We start from the raw sequence: 22,277 nt of genomic DNA on the forward strand, positions 1-22,277 counted from the left end.
CGCCTGCTTATAAGGCTCTTAAGGAGTTGTCCTCAAGGCTGCAGTTCCTCATGCTTGCTCTGAGGCTGTAGGGGGAAAAAAAAACTTTCTGGAACTTTGAAGAAAATCCACTTAATTATTTTATTTGATTTTCAGCTTGGAAATAAGGCACTAAACCCACCAACTTTTCACACTAAGCTATGAAGCCAATCTTCCTTTATTATCACTGATACCAAGGATTTCCTGCTAAAACACGATCCACACATTTCTTAGAATGTTCTTCTAAGGGAGTAGTGAGGTGGTTGGGGTTTTCTTTGGAACTTTATCTCCAAACCTATTTTCAACAGTGAGGGAACTTGTTACTAGGATTATAGTATTTTGCTGGGTGAGGCCTGGGTATTTTCTGAATGATCTTATTATTGTACTTACCTAACCCACTCCAGCTGGATCCTGCTCTGGCAGGAAGGTTGGACTAGATGATCTTTTGAGGTCTCTCCCAACCCTTAGAATTCTGTGATTCTGTGATCTAACCTAATATTTATCTAGTGTTTTGGCACTACAACTTTTTCCAGTGTCTCTTCTCCTTCACAGATGAGCTGAGATTTTTCCCTAGGAAAATTATGACTGAGAATATTTACTTTCTGTATCCACATCTACAGGAAATGTTGAGTTTTCTTCTTGCACACATGAGTTGTCAATAAGTTTAAAAGAAAATAATCAGGAGTAAACTAAAAATAAAACAAATCTAGTCCCATATGTACTTGACATTCAGCAGCAGCATTACAAGCACATAAAAATAACTTCACTTAAAATTCACTCTAAAGCCTTCTCTTCTCTCAACAGCCCTCCCAGACTCTTATTTCCACAGCCTGCTCTGTCCCCATTCACAGCATCAGTCGATTTTTGTTACCAGCAATTCTATAGCAAAAGTTTCCAGCAAGAGATGTAAATTCTGGTCAAGTAATGAGTATCCTGGGGGAACAAAACAGGCTTTATCTGACCTTTCTGGTTATCTCCAGGATGTATATACAAAAATACTGTAAAGCCTTACAGGTCATCCAAGGCTTAGATTGTAGGTGTGAAAACTCAATAACAACAGTTATTGAACTTAACCAGCAAAAGGTGCATTACAGGATCACAGGATCTTAGGGGTTGGAAGAGACCTCTGGAGATCTTGGGGCCCAACCCCCCTGCCAGATCAGGACTATAGAATCTAGTGCAGTTCACACAGGAACACATCCAGACAGGGCTGGAAAGTTTCCAGAGAAGGAGACTCCACAACCACTCTGGGCAGCCTGCTCCAGGGCTCTGTGACCCTTACAGGAAAGATGTTCACATCCATTGCTCCTCGTCCTACCACAGGCACAGTGAGCAGAGCTTGTCCCTGTCCTTTCTTTCCTGACCCCCAGCCCTCAGATATTTGTAGACATTGATCAGATCCCCTCTCAGTCATCTTCTCTCCAGACTAACCAGCCCCAGGGCTCTCAGCCTTTCCTCACAAGGCAGTGCTCCAGTCCTTTCATCATCCTAGTAGCCCTCTGTTGGACTCTCTCAAGTAGATCCCTGTCCCTTTTGAACTGGAAGCAGTATTCCAGGTGGGGCCATGTTTGTCCATAGACACACTAGAGAAATTGCTGGGAAAAGAGGTGATATAGAGATGAGAATACAGATTATTAAATTTAATGAAGGGGGAAAATGCTTATAGGAAGAGATTGAAGGACCTCATTTGACAGCTTAAACTTAGGGAGTGGTTGGATCAAAATCTGGAAGTATCCACATGCAGAAGACATTCACTTATCTGCATCTTAAAGGTGCAGATAAGATGTGGAACAAACTGCAAAAGGTAAAAAAAAAAAAAAAGAAATACTCATCTTTAGATTACAGATAGAGTAATAAACCTTGCTACTGAGGGGAATTCTCTGTCAGTTACTTAGTGTAATTGATTATGGATTGGTATCACTGAAAGGTTTTTAATCAAAACATCACAGGATGCCAGGGTGGAAGGGACCCCAAAGATCATCTGGCCCAACCTTTGTAGGTAATAGCAGAGTTGAAATGAGCTGGCCCAGCACCCTGTCAAGCTGAGTCTTAATACTATCCAGTGGAGGGGAATCCATTGCTTCCCTTGGGAGATGATTCCAATGTCTCAGGAGCAAACATTTTCGTCTGGAGCCCACTGGGAATCTCCCCAGCAGTAACTTGCCCTCATCACTCCTTGTTTTTTCAATGGGACTCCTTGGACAAAGGGTGTCTCTACCCTCCTGGTGGCCACCCTTTATGTACTGGAATGTCATAATAAGGTCTCCCCTAAGCCTTCTCTTCTCAAGGCTGGAAAAAACCAAACCAAACCAACCCAACAAAAAAAAGAAAAAAACCAAACAAAAAAAACCAAACCCAAAACAACAACAAAACCCAAACAAACCAACAAAAAAAAATCACAAAACCAACCAACCAAACAAAAAACCACACATGGAAAAAAAAATAGGATGAAAAAACATGGGCTGGAAAAAAATGGGATGGAGGAGCATTGTTCTTCCTAAATAACAAAGACACCAGGGCACTGTAAATCTGCTAAGGGAAATGGATGGGGGTGCCACTAAACAGTTTGTTGCAAAGCTCCCTGTGCATCCCTCTGCCACATGACAGCACCTCTGACCAGGAAAATGTAGGCAATGAGGATTATTTTGGCAGCCATGCACTAGCAACTAAATGGCTACAATCTTGCCACTGTTGTTAGAAGCAGTTGGATACACCTATGATGGATGGCATCATCATAACCACTACGCTTGTTAGAAGCTGGCTGATGGAACACAGGGAGAAAAACCACAGCAAAATACACTGTGACCCACATGTGGCAGAAGTTAAAGCAACACAGACACTCCTGTACAATTCCAGTGCACCTACAATGCTGGCATTTGGAGATGATGCCTTTTGCATTTGCACGCTTTGTTCTGGATTATTAAACTTTATTTCTCAGGGGTCTCTACTGGAAATCTTGCCACATGGATCTCAACTGCAATGTGTTTTAAAAATCAAAGGTGCTGTGACTTTAGTTCAAAATCAGGAGCTTTCTTGATTAGAATTTATTCTTTTACATCAGTTCAAAACTTCACCATGAAAAGTGCCCCTCTGCCTTCAAAAGTCTTTGACTTGGCTTTTCCTTGGGACATCTGATGGCTTTTTTGAGCCTGTTTGAATGCTCTCCTTTACGTCTGACTCACTACTTCCTCTTGTCGGTTTCCTCAGAAGTACTTACTGCTTGTACTGAATTTTTTGGCTTCTTAAATGTTTCTGGCCCCTCTGTCTGTCCTGCATGGTTCAATCATGGATGACAAATTCCCTCTATCTACACTAATAAAAGCTGCTTGTTTGATTTCCTACTTTGTAGTTGGTTTGCAGTACCAACATTGCTTCTTATATTTCATCCTGTCTTTTATTTCTCACCATGCCCCTATTTCTCTTAGATTTCATACTCTAAGACAGGTTATTTGATTAAACTCTTTTTTTTTTTTAACATTGAAACCTAAGATGCATATGTAAAAGCACAGCTCTTAATATTCCCAGACTGAAATATAACCATAATAACACATCACTGAACAATGGCCATGATGCTAAACATTTGGCATCCTACTACAACGGGGCAGTAAAATGTTGTGGAGTGGCAAAAATTAATCCAGACACAGCTTCCAGACTACAGACTGAAGTACCCTTTTAAAAGAACTATTGGCAAAGCATTAGTTGTGGTCAGGGCTTGTTACCAGAAACAAGAAAAACACTATAAAATCAGGTATGAGAGTGCAAATCAAGAATGGGGGTAGCTGGGTGGGGCTGCCTACAAAATATCACCTTTGAATAAATAACATTCTCCCTGTCTTCAAAAGCAAATACTGCCTTCAGATCCCCACAGCTGGCAACTGGAATTGGGTCTGCATTGCACTGCAGATTGAGGAGAGTTGCCCAAAGAGATTGAGAACCTCATGGGTAGAAGCCACTATGAACAGTGAAAACAATCTTGAAGTTAACACTAATAAAAGCCTTACTTATCCAGTACCCTTCCCACACACTGAAAGACAAGGAAGCTATGGCACTGGTTGTATTTCCACCTGATACAGCATAACCACCTTAGCCCAAAGAGAAGGGTTTGCTCAGTTATGTAGCTTAGCACAGACTGCCCTACCTGCTCTAACAAATCATAGAACCATAGAATCAACAAGGTTGGAAAAGACCTCAGGGATCATCAAGTCCAACCTATCACCCAGCACCTCATGACTGACTAAACCATGGCTCCAAGTGCCATGTCCAATCCTTTTTTGAACACCTGCAGGGATGGTGACTCCACCACCTCCCTGGGCAGCACATTCCAATGGCTGATCACTCTTTCTGCTGGGAAGAGCAGTCAATGGAAGAGCAAAAGATAGCATCCTGCTGACACATGAATAAAAAGTGAGGTCCACCAGTTACCATCTTCTTTTATTAACCTCCCTCAAAGACTAATACCACTTGATAAACTTCCCACTTAAAAATCACAACCCATTTTTTTGTGGCCAAGAGATCAGTTTCTTCCACACTGCCAAAAAAACCTAATAGGTTGGTCAGTGCAAAATGCTGGTAATAAATCTCATCTGCTAAGCAAAGAAGCTTTCCTGTTAGTGAAGAGAAACATTAAAACATCCCTAACCTAAGAGAAACTGAAGGTAGGTGAACTCCACACCTGCCAGGATTGATTTCTAGCTGCTAAACAGAGTGGGTTGAGCCATTGTACAGCTTGAAATTTTACGCTGCATGATCACACAGATGCCATGGATTCTTCTGACAACTTGAGAGCAATGCCTCTGGTAACAACCAGTTTAACTTCCCTCCTTGATGAGAGAATAATTAAGGAAGGCTTGTATCTGTCTCAGAAGGTTCCACTTGCATTCATCTCTTCCCTGATGGAAAAGATGATATGCCTGGAAATAGAAATCACGCCTGGAAATAGAAATCAAGTCTAGAAATAGCAATCATGTCTGGAAATAGAAGTGTTCAAGTTCAAAGGAAAAGGATATTTAAGTTTCAGAGCCCCCCTTCCACCAACAGGTTCATATATTCACCCCCTCAAAGCAGTCCTTCCTATGGAAGAGTTAGGGGATGATTTCCAGCCTAGAAAGAATCACAGAATCGTTTGGTTGGAAAAGACCTTTAACATCATCCGGTCCAACCATTCCCTAGCTCTGCCAAGGCTGCTGCTAAGCCATGTCCCTCAGCACCACCTCTCTGCCTCATGGAAACATCTCCAGCGATGGGGATCCAACTATCTCCCTTGGCAGTGTCTTCCAGTGCTTGACAACCCTTTTAGGTAAGAAGTTTCTTCTAATGTCCAACCTAAACCTCCCCTGTTGCAACCTGAGGCCATTTCCTCTTGTCCTAGAACTTGTTAATGGGGAGAAGGTACCAACACCTGTGACGTGGCATGGCACCATGGTATGCTACAATTACCAATCCAAACAACTGGCTAGCAGGAGCTAAATCCATAATTTAGGTAAGGAGTTCATTAAAATGGTACCAAGAACTCTTGACTGTGTTATTAACAAGGTTGAGATCACACAAGAGTGCTGTGTGAGTGGATTGTATGAGATAGTAGACTGAAATAGATACTGGAGTTTGTAGGAGTCATTTTATTTTGAGCAAGTGTACCACATGAATCACAGAGCACAGCAGCATGACCAGACTGGAGAAGTGAGTCCCTAGCTAAGCAGGTGTTAGTCACTAGAAAAATATTTTTAAAACATTACTCAGTGATTAAAAAGGGAGTAATTGGATTTAATCTCTTTTACAGAGGCCATAAATAAGCATGGTTAAAAGGTAATTATCTTCTAAAAACAACAAACCCAGTTAACTGGAAAGTATTGGGAAATCACTAGGAATAATATTTTTTTTTCCTCAAGGAGAAAACCAGATACTTCTCATTATAATAACTGAGTATAGAAAGAAAAGATATGCTAAAGAATTACAGAGAAAAAAAACTGAAGAAGTGGCCACAGTAGAATTTCATTTATAGAAAAATCTCCAGTATTATTTTTTTCCTCTCTGTGTAAAAACATTTGCTACCAAATGATGAACCCTAGGAAGTCAGATGCCGGACCCAGCACTGCACTGGCTTTATGGCCACAGCCCCAAAGACAGAAATGAATTTGAGTTAACATGGAGCTGCTACAGCAGTTTAGGGCTCCTTTTTTACTTTATTTATCTTCTACTCTTGTTTTGTGATGGAAGTAAGAGAACCACAATTACCCACAGGTTGCTGACTTGTGTTGCATTTGCTTATCACGTACATTACAGAAACATGGGAACAAAGAAAATTATCCTGAAACACTTCTGGTGTTGCTTTGTGGCCAGCAGGACCAGGGCAGAGATTGTGCTCCTGTACTCAGTACTGGTGAGACCACACCTCAAATCCTGGGCTCAGTTTTGGGGCCTCACTACAAGAAGAACATTGAGGTGTTGGAGCAGGTCCAGAGAAGGGCAACAAAGCTGGGGAAAGGTCTGGAGAACAGGGCTGGGGAGGAGCAGCTGAGGGAACTGGGGGTGTTTAGGCTGGAGAAGAGGAGGCTGAGGGAAGACTTCATTGCTCTCTAGAGACTCCCTGAAAAGAGATTGGAGTAAGGTGGGGATTAGTCTCTTCTGCCTAGTATCAGGGGATAGAACAAGAGGAAATAGCCTGAAATTGTTCCAGGGGAGGTTCAGGTCAGATATTAGGAAAAAACTTCTTTGCTGCAAGAGTGGTCAAGGATTGGAACAAGCTGCCCAAGGAGGTGCTGGAGTCACTATCCCTGGAGGTGTTCAAAAAAATATGTACATATGGCACTTTGGGAGATGATTTAATGGCCATGGTTATGTTAGGTTGAAGGTCGGACTTGATCTTGGAGGTCTCTTCCAACCAAGACAATTCTATGATTGTGTGAGCTGTAGAAGATGAGTAAACTAAGAATAAAGGAAAGACCAAATGGATAATGCCAATAGTCTACCAAATTCTGATGTGCTTGTTGACCCAGTTGTTTATTAGTGGGAAGAAATATTTGGAATCAGAACTATATTGTCCAAGCAGCCATTAGATAAGGAAGCTCCTCCCCTTTCAGCCACCCTGGATTTCAGGGTTTTGTCAGAAAGCTAAGTGCAGATGTTGAGGGATCAGCATCCAAGGCCTTCAGTATCTGCTGTAACCAAGTTCTGTTACCCAACTGCATCATTTCACCCATGTTTTCATGTTAACAATGCAGCCTACAGCTCACAAGAAGGTTCTGCAATTGCTTCCTTTGCAAGTCTCAGTGATGGACCCACAGTGCCTGAAGGCAGAGATGGCTTTTGGATGAAAGCAATTTTGAAAACAAAGACCATGATCATTCAAGTCCCTTAATAGCCTTTCTGCTTCAGGGCCAGGTACACAGGAGGCTCAAAAAGTCACAAAGCAGCACTTATAGAAAGGGTGAGGTAGAGAAATAAGGTAATTTGATTTCATTTCAGTGTTAATCTAGAAACCAGAAGGTGAAACTGGCATAGATCCCAGTGGACTGCCACTACCCAGTACCTAATGTCAGTAAAAAAGCCAGCATAAAGAGTTCACCCATGGCACAGCAGGACCTGAAAGCTTCATCCTGAAAGACTTTGTCCCAAAGACAGATACACCTCCAAGGAGAGGAGATGGCCTAACTAGATGTGGCTGCAGCAGGGACTCAAGAAATAAAGGCAAAGAGTTGAAGGTTTTGATGCTCTTCAATGGAGATAATTGGAGTTGTTGTTTTCAACCATCATCAATTCACTCATGGTGTTTATTAGGAATTAAGAACATCTGCTGCCCACGCAGGGAAGAAAGGCCAGAGATGGAAATTAAAGCTTAAATGAGCAGATGAAACACTAGGACACAGAAGCAGTCCACGGCTTTAATTTCAAATGAAATCTCTCAACTTGAAGAGCTTGAATTAAACTCATCTGAGATCTTCTTGACACTCCTTGATGGGAACAAGGGATTGCTGTCTTCCACATATTATTTCTTATCTAGCTTAACTTCAACTACAAGAAAAATACAACAAGAAAAGCTGAGCAGTCTGTAAGAGGAAATCCAGACCTTTATGCATTTGTCATGATGGAAGTTGGATACAGCAGCCAGGAAAGAATATTGACACTTTTTCCTCATTACTAGAAACAAAGAGCTAGTTGCATACCCTGATAATGCAGTGATGGGAACTCAAACAAAAAAGGAACAGAACATTTCAAGTATGGGCACTGTTTGTGAAATATATCAGTAGGGAACACTATTCCTTGAACTGAAGTTGCAGAAACAAAGGAGCCATTCCCCCTCCTCTCCCACCTTAAGCCTGTTACTCTAGGTTTTGTCTGCCTTAAATGAAAACCCAGCTCAGTTCAGGAACTTGTTCAATATTCACAAGAGCCCAAGCCAAGCATTATATATTCCAATGAAGACCACTAGTACCTCCTGAAAGGGAGCTAGAGTGCCATGTTGGAAATTGTCAGAGATCCATCAGCCTCAGGTGCATTGCAAAGATACACAGAAGGTCGCCACTGCTCAAGAGTAGGTCTACCTTTCTTTCTTATGGAATGAACACTCTGCATGCCTTGCTGAGATACTTCTGGAGGGCAAACACACAGGGTTGGATATATTACTGCAGTGAGGGCAGTGAGACACTGCAACAAGTTGCCCAGGGAGGTTGTGGATGTCGCCTCCTGGAGGTGCTCAAGGCCACTTTGGACAAGGCCCATGGCAAGTGGGTTGGAACTAGATTACTGTTAAGGTCCTTTCCAACTCAAGCCACTCCATGCATCTATGATGTGAATCCAGTTTCAACTCCCTGTCAACCACCACAGTACAATTTTCTTCCTCACTTTTCCCCCTTCTCATCAACAAATCAAGAAAGCAGGGGTCACTGAGCAGGCCCAGTGGCTTGCTTTGTGTGCTGTGCCACATCTTGCCACTTTCATGATGGGAAAACATACACAACCAGTCTGAACTAGGGAGCTAGGAAAAATTGGGTTTGGAATGTAAAGGGTAGCCCACATTGTGTCTTATAAAGAAGTGCAAATAAACTTTTCCCCCTGGGCACTGTAAAAAACAAACAAACAAAAAAGAGACAAAAATCAAACAACAACAAACCACCCAAACCAACCAACCAACACCCAAAACCAAACAAACCAACCAACCAACCCTCAAACTCCAAAGCAAACCACAAACCCAGCAAACCCTACCTCAAGGCAGCAATGACACGGATCTTCTCCCAGGTAACCAGTGATAGGGTGAGAGGAAATAATAGAATCACAATAGAATGCTGGGGGGGTTGGATGGGACCTCCAGAGATCATCCAATCCAACCTCCCTGCAAAGCAGAACCATTTAGGGCAGGTCATATAGATGCATTCAGACAGGTTTTGAACATCTCTAGAGGAGGAAACTTCACAACCTCTCTGGCCAGCCTGCTCCCAGCCTCCTTAGAGTAAAAAGTTTTTTTCTGATGTTGACCTGCAGTATCCTGTGATTGAGTTCACATCCATTGCCCCTTGTCCTACTACTGGGTATCACTGAAAAGAGCCTGGCTCCATCCTCCTGACAGCCACCCTTCAGGTAATTGCTAGACAATTAGGTCACCTCTCAGCCTTCTCTCCTCCAGGCTCAAAAGCTCCAGGTCTCCCAGTCTTCCCTTGTAAGAAAGATGCTCCAGTCCCTTCATCATCCTCACAGCCCTCCATTGAGCTCTCTCCAGTAGTCCCCTATCCCTCTTGAACTGGGGAGGCCAGAACTGTACTATTCCAGGCATGGTCTAACTAGGTCCTAAGTTACACCACAGGAGTTTTAGATTTGGTATTAGGAAAAATTTGTTCCTTGCAAGAGTGACCAGGCATTGGAACAGGTTGCCCAGGGAGGTGGTGGAGTCACCACTCCCTGGAGATGTTAAAAAACCTGTGGCCATGGCACTTTGGGACATAGTCTAATGGCCATGGTGGGGTTGGGCTGACAGTTGGACTTGATGAACTTAGAGGTTTCTTTTGCAACCTTAATGATCCTGCAAGATATTTACCAGACTCCTGCAAGCCTAATGGACAAAAAGACTATAAAACAGAAGCAGAAATGCTGCTGTTAGGTTTCACCTGCTACAAATTACTGCCCAACCCTGCAATACTATTGATTTGCTTGCACTATGTCAAACTGTAACCAACATAAACCACTGCCTAACATAGGTCTTCCACCAGCCAAACGTTCTTAGGAGATAACTGTGATTACTTGGGGTGCCTGCAGAAATCTGGATGTTTGCAGGAGATGAAATTGATAGATGATAGATAGAGCCAGGCTTTAGAACATTCTTCAGCAAAAGGATTTCATGCAAAATTGGTAAGGCACTGTCTTCTCAAAACACTATTTTTAGCTGTTTCAAATTTGGTGCTGCAACAGTTCATGCTGAAGAACAAAAATCTCCTTCATTTCAATTCTATTGGGAAAAAAAAGTTGGAAGGAAGAGCAATGCACCTGGATTTAACTTGCAAATGAAATGGTGAAACCATTTAACACCAAATGGTGAAACTCTTCCATAAAAATACTTAACCCCCCAAAAAAACCCCTTCAAATATTAATAGAAATATGAAACTTTTCTCTACCTTGTGAGGATATAAAGACTGATTAATTTAACTAGAAGGCCTTATAATGTGAATTTTCACAGTTCTTTATTAAACTTCACACATGTTGATGCTCCCTATTGAAAGAAAACAGCTTTCTGTCATGGCTCTTCAGTTTGCTGGATGCTGAATTTCCTCTCCCAGAAAAATTGCTTAGATTTAATAATTTAATTCTTCAAGAAACAGTCCAGAAGACTAACTGTTAAACCAAAGAAGTTTTTACTAAGCAAGATAATAAGAATTAAATAAATTAGCTGCCATACAGTGCTTTGATAGATGCAGTGAATACATCTGAGCTGATTTATCAGCCAAGTGCCCTTGTGTGGTGGGTATTAGAATTATCTGTCATTAACCTTATGCTACAAATGAAGGTGCCTGGTTATGGAAGTTAAATGACTTCCCAAGGTCGCATCTGAAGCTCGCAATACAACTCAGGCATTTACTGACTTTCAATCATTAGAGACTTTTTTTTTTTTTTTTTAGGAAAACATTAAAGGGATTTATGAGGTAAGGATCATGACCTGGAAAGGCACCATCACTTCTCTAACATCAGCTTCAGAGGCCAAAAAAATGAGAGATGATTGATGAAATATGATTTGAAGAAAAGAAGTTAGCAATCCAAGGCTGGATTGGTATCATCTAAACTCTAGTTAATTATATATATTTTTTTTTCCCTTAAGTATCTCTATGACAACATGAGTCATTTTGGATGATTTATATCACAGGTAGGCTAGGTCTCATTCTTGAGACGCTGGGCCTTCTTGGACTCTGGAGGGAAACTGAGACAAGAAGGCATGTAAACATCACTGCCACAGATAAAGGAGCTCAAGTTTAATGGGATGACACCTCAGTCTGGTGAGCTCCCATCATAACCTATAGACAAAAGTGGTTGCAAGTGAATCATAGAATCTCATAATGTTAGGGGCTGAAAGCGACCTCCAAAGATCATCCAGTCCAACCTCCCTGCCAGAGCAGGATCACCCAGGGCAGGTCACACAGGAACACATCCAGGTGGATTTGGAAAGTCTCCAGAGGAGACTCCACAACCTCTCTGGGCAGCCTGTTCCAGGACTCTAGCAGCCTCCCAGTAAAGAAGTTTCTCCTCATGTTGAGGTGGAACCTCCTGGGTTCCAGCTTGTACCATTTGTTCCTTTTCCTATCACTGGACACCACTGAAAAGAGCCTGGCACCTTCTCTGGAGATTTTCAAGACCCATCTGGATGTGTTCCTGTGTGACCTGTGCTGGATTCTATGGTCCTGCTCTGGCAGGGTGGTTGGTACCTTCCAACCGCTAACATCCTGTGATCTATGATCCTATGAGCTTGATACCCACCCCTCAGATATTTATAGACATTGATCAGATCCCCTCTCAGCCTTCTCTTCTCCAGATTGAACAGTCCCAAAGCTCTCAGCCTTTCTTCATAGGATGTCTAGAAAAATGAGTATTCATCTTTGCTGTTATTTTCAGGCAAGGCACATCACAAGCCAAGTGAAAAGCAAAAGACACAATGTTGTGGTAAAAGGTGGAGAAGGAAAAAACACATAAATAATGAAAAAGTGGTCTTAAGAGAAGATTTAAGGGTTGAGCAACCTGGGTTATAGAAGAAAGTTAACTTCCATAAGGCTCACTTATAGCACATATTTTTGAAAACGTATTTGCTATGTCATTTCTATTCATCAAATATGAAGAAATGCCTTTTTGTATTTTTTTTTCTCCCCTCAGAAGGTTAAAATGTAGCTACTACATAAAGAAGCATTAAAACATGGGTTGTTTTCCCTGACCTTTTGATAGACTTTCTATCGAGCTTGGCTGGCAAGGCAGCCCAGAAACTCAGATTCTGCTTTTAAAATTAATGATTAATATTACAGCGTTTTCACAGCATTGGATTTGCAGTGCCAAATGCCTTTATCATAAGCAAGTGCAGCTCCACATACTTCAGTGGAACTGTGCTTGCATATATTAGCAGGCAATCCTGGCCCCATGCCTGGGAAAGGATCTTACATTTCATAGTGACTTGATCATGCCTCATCTTTAAACTACTTTTTACTGTCTGCAAGACACTTGACCCACAAAACCATCTGCATTGACACCACTGTGTGGTGACACCACCCCTAGTGGTGTCCCCCAGGGATCAATGTTGGACCCAATCCTGTTCAATATCTTTATTGATGATCTGGATGAGGGGATTGAGTCCTCCATCAGTAAGCTTGCAGATGACACCAAGTTGGGGGCAGGAGTTGATCTGTTAGAGGGTAGGAGGGCTCTGCAGAGGGACCTGGACAGGATGGACAGATGGACAGAGTCCAACATGATGACATTCAACAAGTCCAAGTGCCAGGTGCTGCAGTTTGGCTACAACAACCCCAAGCAGCACTACAGGCTGGGGACAGAGTGGCTGGAGAGCAGCCAGGCAGAAAGGGACCTGGGGGTGCTGGGTGACAGCAGCTGAACAGGAGCCAGCAGTGTGCCCAGGTGGCCAAGAGAGCCAATGGCATCCTGGCCTGGATCAGCAATAGTGTGGCCAGCAGGAGCAGGGAAGTCATCCTGCCCTGTGCTCAGCTCTGGTTAGACCACACCTTGAGTACTGTGTCCAGTTCTGGGCTCCTCAGTACAAGAAGGACATTGAGAGACTTGAATGTGTCCAGAGAAGGGCAATGAGGATGGGAGGAGGTCTCGAGCACAAGCCCTATGAGGAGAGGCTGAGGGAGCTGGGGGTGTTTAGCCTGGAGAAGAGGAGGCTCAGGGCAGACCTCATTGCTGTCTACAACTACCTGAAGGGAGGTTGTAGCCAGGTGGGGGTTGGGCTCTTCTCCCAGGCAACCAGCACCAGAACAAGAGGACACAGTCTCAAGCTGTGCCAGGGGAAATTTAGGCTGGAGGTGAGGAGAAAGTTCTTCCCAAAAAGAGTAATTGGCCATGGAATGTGCTGCCCAGGGAGGTGGTGGAGTCACCATCCCTGGAAGTGTTCCAAAAAGGATTGGATGTGGTACTTGAAGCCATGGTTTAGTTAGTCATGAGGTGCTGGGTAACAGATTGGACTTGATGATCTCTGAGGTCTTTCCCAACCTTGTTGATTCTATGATTGGGCATCATTAAGTAAAAAATGAAGAAACTTATTTTAAGTGCAAAAAAAAAAAAAATTCTAGTGGACAAGGGATATCAATCTATTCCAGATTTTTCTTGTCCAGTTTCAAAAAGCTTGAAACTTGAGTTTCAAAATTCCTCTGGCACTAGAAATTAATTTCTTCAAGATGCTTTATTACCCAACCCAGAAAAAAATCCTGAAAGATAAAAGTCAAGGCTCTATCTAGAAGAACTGACCCTTGGAAAAGGACACAGAGTAGAACCAGATGTCAGAGACTCACAAGGATCTGCCTCTCAGTGTGGAACAACCTAAATGGAATAAAAATATCAGTCATGACATGTAATGTCCATGAGGGCAGTGAGGCTTTGGAACAGTTTGACCAGAGAAAGCTGTGGAGGCTCCAACCCTGGAAATGTTCAAAGCCAGGCTGGATGGGGCCTTGAGCAACCTGGTCTTGCTGAAGGTGTCCCTCTCTACGGCAGGTGAATTGGAACTGGATGCTCTTTAAGGTCCCTTCCAACCCAAATCATTCTATCCTTCCATGACCTATTGTTACCATCATCATTTTATTGGTGGGGTAACTACAGATGACAACATAATGCTCAAAATCAGCATCCAAGCTCTAGTTTGCTCTGAAGTACAATTCCAATGTAATCTTAGACTTGCAACCCCCAAATTAAATAAATAACCACATAGCCACTCTTGTTGGGTCTCTTCCAGCTCAATGAGAGTTTTTTGAGATGAGAGGTAGTGTTGCTTTGTGTTTTGTTTTCAACTAAAGCCTTTAAAAGGTATCTTTCTTTCTCTCACCTCATTACCTTTTAGTAACTCTAAACATGATCACTTAGTTACTTTTGGCTTCTTTAAAATACTATTCAACCTGTAATTGCAACAACTGGTTGCAAATCCATGGAGAAAGGGAGTGCTGTAATGATAACCACATGTTCAGTGCCTGTTATGGAAAAGGCCACAAACTCTGACAGCCACTACAATACCACAATGAGAGTTGTGGAGGGGTTTTCTGTTTGGTCATTTTTTTTTTCTCTTCAGGTACCTACTGGCTACTGATTTTTTCATTGCCACAGCACCAGTCACCAGGGAGCAGTAACAAATCCTTGTATAAATCAGTGCAGATAAACAGTAACAGTTTATTGCATTCAGCACTGGACTGAATCCATCCAGAGCTTTTAAACCCCAGGACATACCTTTAGGTGCCTACAAGTGAAGTACCATAGCAAACATCTGACTCCCAGACTCTGAATGAGGTATTCTGAGTCCCATGGGAAGAGTGAGATGCTCCAGAACACCACTTTACCCCCTTTACAAATACTTCCTCAGACATTTTGTCAGGGATCTCTCTAGCTTTATTCAGTTGCAGCCAAGAAACTCACAGCCCTTACTCCTTGCTCAGGTGCTGGAGAATTAGGACAGTGCCTGTTTTAAGAACAGAAGCCACTCAAAGGTGTAGTTCAATGCTTGTTGTGATGGGTTTAAGGCTATGCCTTTAACTTCTTTTGATAGAGTTTGAGCAGAAAAGAATGTAAATAAATCACAACTGGGTGTAAGAAAGCAAAATAAGGATTATTCTAAACACTTCCATTGAAGAGATAGAAATGTTTAAGAGTCGGTACTCAAAACAAAGTACAGTCTGTCTGCTAGTCTGTCTGGTGTTTCTCTGCTGGGCAGTCTGCATTTCCCTTCTGGCTTTGCTTTCAAAGATAACACACTTGCATACTGACCTTGAAAAGCTAAGTTCTAACAACCTCTCTGCTTCTTGGCTTTCCTCCTTCTGCCAGGGGTGTCTGGGGAAGGCAGAGAAGCGGGAGGCAGGGGGGCAGCTTTCCTGGCTTTGGGGTTTGTGCTGTTTCTGTTAATTGTACACATCTGTAAGCATTGTAAATCCTGTATATTTGTACATATTAATTGCATTCCATTGCAGATTGTAGTTCTTGCTTGTAAATACATTTGCTTCTGAACTGAGCTAGTCTGCTGTTGTCAAAGTGTGAGGGGAATTTCAGTCCACCACACTACAGCTAAAAGCATTTTCCTCTGCTGAAGACTGCATGGCATGGCTAGAGAGAAAGGATGTTGCAAAGGGGCTACCCATGCTTCAAAACAATGCAGGCACAGAACAGTTAACGATGCCACAGAATAGTCCCAAACAAATCACTGAGTTCTGTGTGTCTTCAAGAAATAGAAGCATTTTTCATAGTTACTGATCTGTTAAAAGGCAAACTGTGAGAACATTATCATTATTTTATTAGAAGGCCATTCAAGGAGCATCCAAGTGCCAATCATTGTGTTTTATACTCCTCATGGTAGAGCAGAGCTATTTCAATGTCATTCCTGAAGACAGGAAATTACCATTTGTTGTCTTCACACAGCACATCTCCTCAGAAAGACATTCCCCTATGATTAATACTGACTTTTCAGAAGTATGCTTTCTCTCTATGTCCTCACCCCTATTTTAGTCCAGCCTGACAAGCTTTTAGATCTAGAGCAGCCTTTGGCCCAGCAGCACATAACCACCGTACTACAGTGCTTTGTGAAGCACCTATGTGGCTTCTTACCTAACAGAGACTAAGTTCTATCCTACTGTCAGTAAAACTGAGCTGAAATGACTTTTTTTGCTCATGTCTTTTGACAAAATACTGGAAATACCATCTTTAACATGCTCAGGTGCTTCAATGACCAACTACAACACAGCACATTCTCCCCTCTGCCACTCATCCAGACTTCTGCGGTGCAATCACCAGGAGAAAGCTGACCAAAACTCCTGAAGCCTCTGCCACAGAAACACAATCCCACATTTCAGCCAGCACAGAATTTTTCCTGCTTCTCCTGCAGAGGCAAGATGGAAGTCCAGGTGTGTCAATAAGGTCACTTACCTCAACTAACTTGTTGGCGTGTTCACGGAAGACCTGAGCGTACTCCTTCACCTCTTTCTCATTGCCACTCTTGGCAGCCTCGATGAGAACCAGCAATGGGACATTGGTCTCCAGGAATGAGTCTGATATATGATCCATTACTGCCTTCCGTAGCTGTGACAGAAGAAAACAGAGCAGTAAATAAAAGCAAAATTATCAACACACACAGCCCCACTGCATCCTTTGGCTGCTTGCATTTAAGCACTGCTGTGCTGCATCTCTCTGCACTGGATGAGAGTTTGGCTCTTTTTTCTTTCTTATGAGGAGAGACTGAGGGAGCTGGGTCTCTTAAACTTGGAGAAGAGGGGTGTCCAGTTCTGGGCTCCTCAATTTAAGGAGGATATTGAGAGACTTGAATGTGTCCAGAGAAGGGTAATGAGGCTGGGGAGAGGTCTTGAGCACAAGCCCTGTGAGGAGAGGCTGAGGGAGCTGGGACTGTTTAGCCTGGAGAAGAGGAGGCTCAGGGCAGACCTCATTGCTCTCTACAACTACCTGAAGGGAGGTTGTAGCCAGGAGGGGTTTGGTCTCTTCTCCCAGGCAACCAGCACCAGAACAAGAGGACACAGTCTCAAGCTGTGCCAGGGGAAGTTTAGGCTGGAGGTGAGGAGAAAGTTCTTCCCAGAAAGAGTAATTGGCCATGGAATGTGCTGCCCAGGGAGGTGGTGGAGTCACCATCCCTGCAGGTGTTCAAAAAAGGATTGGATGTGGCACCTGGAGCCATGGGTCAGTTAGTCATGAGGTGTTGGGTGATAGGAAGGACTGGATGATCTCTGAGGTATTTTCCAACCTTGTTGATTCTATGATATTTATAAAGAATGAGTGCCCAGAGGCTGGAGCCAGGCTCAGCTCAGTGATGCCCAATGACAGCACAAGGGGCAGAGGTGGAATGTGAGGGATAGGAAGTTCCATGGAAACAGGAGGAAACATTTTTTCACCATGAGGGTGACAGAGCACTGGAACAGACTGCCCAGGGGAGTTGTGGAGTCTCCTCTGGAGATATTCAAAACCTGTCTGGTTGTGTTCCTGTGTGATCTGCTGTAGGTGACCCTGCTCTGGCAGGGGCTTGGACTGGATGAGCTTTTGAGGTCCCTGCCAGCCCCTAACATTCTGTGATTCTTTCCACCAAGTTTTTGTATTTGCAGCAAGCATACAAATAGCAAACACTTCAGGGCTTCAGCTCTGCCAAACCCTCCTGAGATTCATGCTGACACATTTGGTTCTACTGGACTGGAAGGATCCATACAGGACAAGAGTGATTAACCACACAATACATTACAAACTGATGAGAACTGAAAGCTTCATTCTACTTTAAAACACAGTCCAGCTCACTTATAAGCCAAATATGGATTAAAGAGATTAGCTTCAAATAACCATTAAAAATATTAGCCTGAGTATTTCTAAGCCTTCTCCAAATCTTGCAGCTGAATAGTACTCCATGTAGTAACAAGTATTTGAGATTTGAGTAGGATAATGAGCAATGAGATTTAGCACATGCCTTGTGCTTCAGATTCTCTTCCAAATACCTCCAACAGCTATGAACAGGATCATAGAATGGTTTGGGTTGGAAAAGACCTTAAAGATCACATCTAGTTCCAACCTCCCTGCCATGGGCAGGGACACCTTCCACTATCCCAGGTTGCTCAAGTCCTCATCCAATTTTGCCTTGAACAGGGATGAGGCATCCACAACCTCCCTGGGCAACCTGTTCCAGTGTCTCACCACCCTCACTGTCAACAATTTCCTTCTCATCTCCAGTCTCCATATACCCTCTCCCAGCTCAAAGCCATTTCCCCTTGTGCTATCACTACAAGCCCTTGTAAAAAGTCCCTCCACGGCTTTCTTGTAGCCCCCTTCAGGTACTGGAAGGCCATTTCAGGAACAGAAAATCCTCTGTAAGCATTTTCCAGGTGGACTGGAAAACATATTATACTTTAAAGGAAAAAAAATAAACATCCAACAAGTTGCTGAGGATTAAACATCTGTTATTTCATAACAAACACCCATTTGAAACAGTATAACTGTGAGAATGATGTCACTAGCTGCTTCTCTACCTTGCTAATAACTGCTAAAGAACATCAAACTTCACCAAAGCGTGAAAGATAGCCAGAAAGATGACCAAAATCTGAAGTAATTCTTCCTAGAAACTGAATTGCTGTATGGGATACAGACCAGAAACATTTTCAACATGTTTTCTCCAGCTTTTTTTGGTTGTTAAGAATGAAAAACTGAGGATTCGGAACACAACATGCTGTGAGCTATTCAGCCTGGAGGTCTGGCTAGCCATTAGTCTCTTCAAATCATGCATTTTTAGTTAGATGAAACATCAGGAAAGGTAATTTTCTCTGTTTTGCAGTGCAGACAAGAAAGCTCTAGCAAGACAAGGTGTCATCACCACACCAAATCACACTGAAAACTGGTATATTGTTAGGCACTGTAAATACATGATCCCAGCTGCATTTGCTGGTGTCAGCTCTACTTGAAGAAGAAGAAAGTCAGATTTGAATGTTTCCATTCACCCCCTGAGTGGTGCAGCACAAAACAAGCAAAGCCAAGGAGCTTATTGTTTGCAGGAGATACTCCTTGTAGCTCTCTCTCCCTTAAAGCAGGCAGCGTATTAAGAGCAGCAATTCTTAATTCCCATTAAAATTTAATTCTACTCAGATTCCACCTGGAAAGTATTTTTTCCATTTCCAAATGGATTAATTACACTATCACAGTAACAAGGTGAGGAGACAAGACAAAAAGAGAACAGATCCAACAGTTAGGAAGCTGGTGTGTGGTTGTCACTCCCTGTCCCTGCATACCTTCTTTCTTTCTCATCAATCTGCTGACACTCACTCAGTGACTCTGATTTTGTTCTTGTACTGAAGCTCTTTCAGACCATCCTTTGGGGCTGTTCACACAGCATCTTACACCACAAGATCCTGATCCATGAATAGTTCTCATTGGTACCATCTTGGCACTGGTGAGGCCACACCTCAAACACTGGGTTCAGTTTTGAGCCCCTCACTACAAGGGGAGTTGCTGGAGCATGTCCAGAGAAGGGCAACAAGGCTGGTGAAGGGCCTTGTAGACAAGTCTTATGAGGAAGGGCTAAGGGAACTGGGGTGGTTTAGTCTGGAGAAAAGGAGGCTGAGGGGAGACCTCATTGTCCTCTACAACTACCTCAGAGGAGGCTGGAGTGAGGTGGGGATTGGTCTCTTCTCACATGCAACAAGCGACAGGACAAGAGTAAATGGCCTCAAGTTGTGCCAAGGGAGGTTTGGGTTGGATATTAGGAAAAATGTCTTGACAGAAAGCATTCTGAAGCATTGGAGCAAGCTGCTCAGAGAGATGGTGCAGTCACCATCCCTGGAGGCATTTAAAAGGCACATGCATGTGATGCTGAGGGATGTGGTTTAGTGGTAATAGCTTAGCAGCAGTGGTGGGATTGTGAGCTCTAGGAGAGCGATTGGATTTGATGATCTCAAAGATCTCTTCCAACCTCAACAGTTCTATGACCTCACTACAAAGACAAATACTAATAATGCCACAAATACATCAAAACATTGGGGAAAAACAAACAAACACAACCACAAACCCCACAGAACACTGAGATGTTAAGTGTGCAGCAGCACAGCACTGTGTTACTTATAAATATGTAAAGGGTGAGTGCTGAAAGGATTGAGCCAGGCTCTTCTTGGTGATGACCAATGACAGGACAAGGGGCAATGGGTGGAAGCTAAGGCACATGAAGTTCCATGTAAACATGAGGGAAAGTTATTTCACTGAGAAACACAGGAACAGGCTGCCCAGGGGGGTTGTGGAGTCTCCCTCTCTGGAGATATTCAAAATCCACCTGGATGCATTCTTGTGTGATCTGCTCTAGGTGATTCTGCACTGGCAGGAGGGTTGGACTGGATGAGCTTTCTAGGTCCCTTCCAACCCCTAACATTCTGTGATTCTGTGATTGTCTGGCTGACAGACTTCCATCAGTGCACGCACTGACCCTACCCTACTATATGAAGGCTGTCATATACAGCCAGCATTAAGGGAGAGATCCTGTCACAGGGCTTGGCTCACATTTGCTTAATTACCCTCTGCAGATGTCCATCTCCCAGCACATGCTGAGAAGCTCTGATCCCAAGTTAGACACCTCAGTTCAATACCTACAGTGAGATGTTTTCAAGTCCATTGGATCAAAATGGTCCTCAACACAGCAAGGACATGGACATGATGTCCAGAGGAAGACTAGAAAAATGATCAGAGGGCTGGAACACCTCTTATACAAAGCCTGAGAGAGTTGGGATTGTTCAGATTGGAGAAGAGGAAGCTCTGGGGAGATCTCCTAGAAGCCTTCCAGTACCAGAAGGTGGCCTGCAAGAAAGCTGGGGAGGGACTTTTTATGAAGGCTTCTAGCAGTAGACAAGAGGCAATGGTTTGAAACTAGAGCAGGGTAGATTTAGATTGACCATTAGGAAGAAGTTCTTTACTCTGAGTGTGGGGGAGCACTGGAACAGGTTACCCAGGAAGGCATTGGAGGCCTCATCCCTGGAGACATTTCAAGGTTGGGCTTGATGGGACTCTGAGCAACCTGTTCTAGCTGGAGGTGCCTCTACTTACTGCAGGGAGGTTGGACAAGATGACCTTTAGAAGACCCTTCCAACCCAAAAATTCTATGCAAATATGCTAAATGGTGGCAAAAGAACACACAAAGGCTTTTTAAATCCCATGCTGTTTCCATCTCATTCTCAGGGAAAATATTTAAATTACTAATAATAATAATAAAAAAAAACCCACAAATACCCACACACACACACACAAAAAACCCAAAACATGAAAACCAACACACACAAAAACCCACCACCAAACCAAAAAAAAACTAAACAAACCCCCAAAGTACAAAAAGAACCACCAAAACCAAACTAACACTTGCTCAGTTTAAATGCTCTTATCAACACAACCTACACTACCAGCCACTGCACTAAAAAAAAAGCTACTTTAAATCCTAAATAAACACTGACATTTTCCTGTTTCTATCCCTTTTTGTAACCTTTATATCCATAAGGAGGGATCTGTTTCAAAGTGTGGTGCTCAGTGAAGAAGCAATTCAATATCTAATCAAGGTTAATGTGGTATTATAGATCTGATTATAACAATATGCCCCACAGAAGTGCACGGAGAGTCTCAGGCTGTTTAAGTACACAGCTTATTTTCATCAGTATTAAATACCTTCAGTCTACCACCACATACTAGAAATCCATCAAAAGGCCAATAAGAGCATCACCTAACCTGCCATTTGGGGGGGGGGGGGGGGGGTACCATCATAAAAGTACAGCAGGGTTGTATCTGAATGACAAATGAATTAATAAAAGGGATTTATTCTTTCTAATGGCAGATGCATGTTGCTTTCTGTAGTTGCAGCAGCTAAAAAAAAAAAAAACAAAAAAAACACCAACAAACCACCAACTACCTGAATTCTGTCACAGGTTTGATAAACATAAAATTACCAAATTCTCTTTTGCTGTGCTGTGCTAATCACAGGTGTCAGTAGCACATTTCTAACCCCACAGGTAAACGTGCACGATAATTTCCTCAGGAATTGGTTAGCTGAGTTTTAGGATGCCCGTGCATTGAAGCTGAAAGGTGTA

The 22,277-nt window shown here is 43.0% G+C and overlaps 1 protein-coding gene across 6 annotated transcripts in view; it reads right to left on the bottom strand.

Annotated features, from left to right (window-relative positions):
* CTNNA2 (catenin alpha 2) overlaps nt 1-22,277 on the bottom strand; it is a 546,312-nt gene that overhangs the window by 119,131 nt on the left and 404,904 nt on the right. For all 6 annotated transcript variants that reach the window (XM_054391626.1, XM_054391625.1, XM_054391624.1 and 3 more), the window contains one exon: nt 16,609-16,761. In XM_054391626.1, coding sequence (XP_054247601.1) covers nt 16,609-16,761 — 153 coding nt within the window. The remainder of the gene's footprint in view (nt 1-16,608; nt 16,762-22,277) is intronic.

The sequence above is a fragment of the Indicator indicator genome, chromosome 23 (genome assembly GCF_027791375.1).
Source record: "Indicator indicator isolate 239-I01 chromosome 23, UM_Iind_1.1, whole genome shotgun sequence".
Classification (NCBI taxonomy): Eukaryota; Metazoa; Chordata; class Aves; order Piciformes; family Indicatoridae; genus Indicator; species Indicator indicator.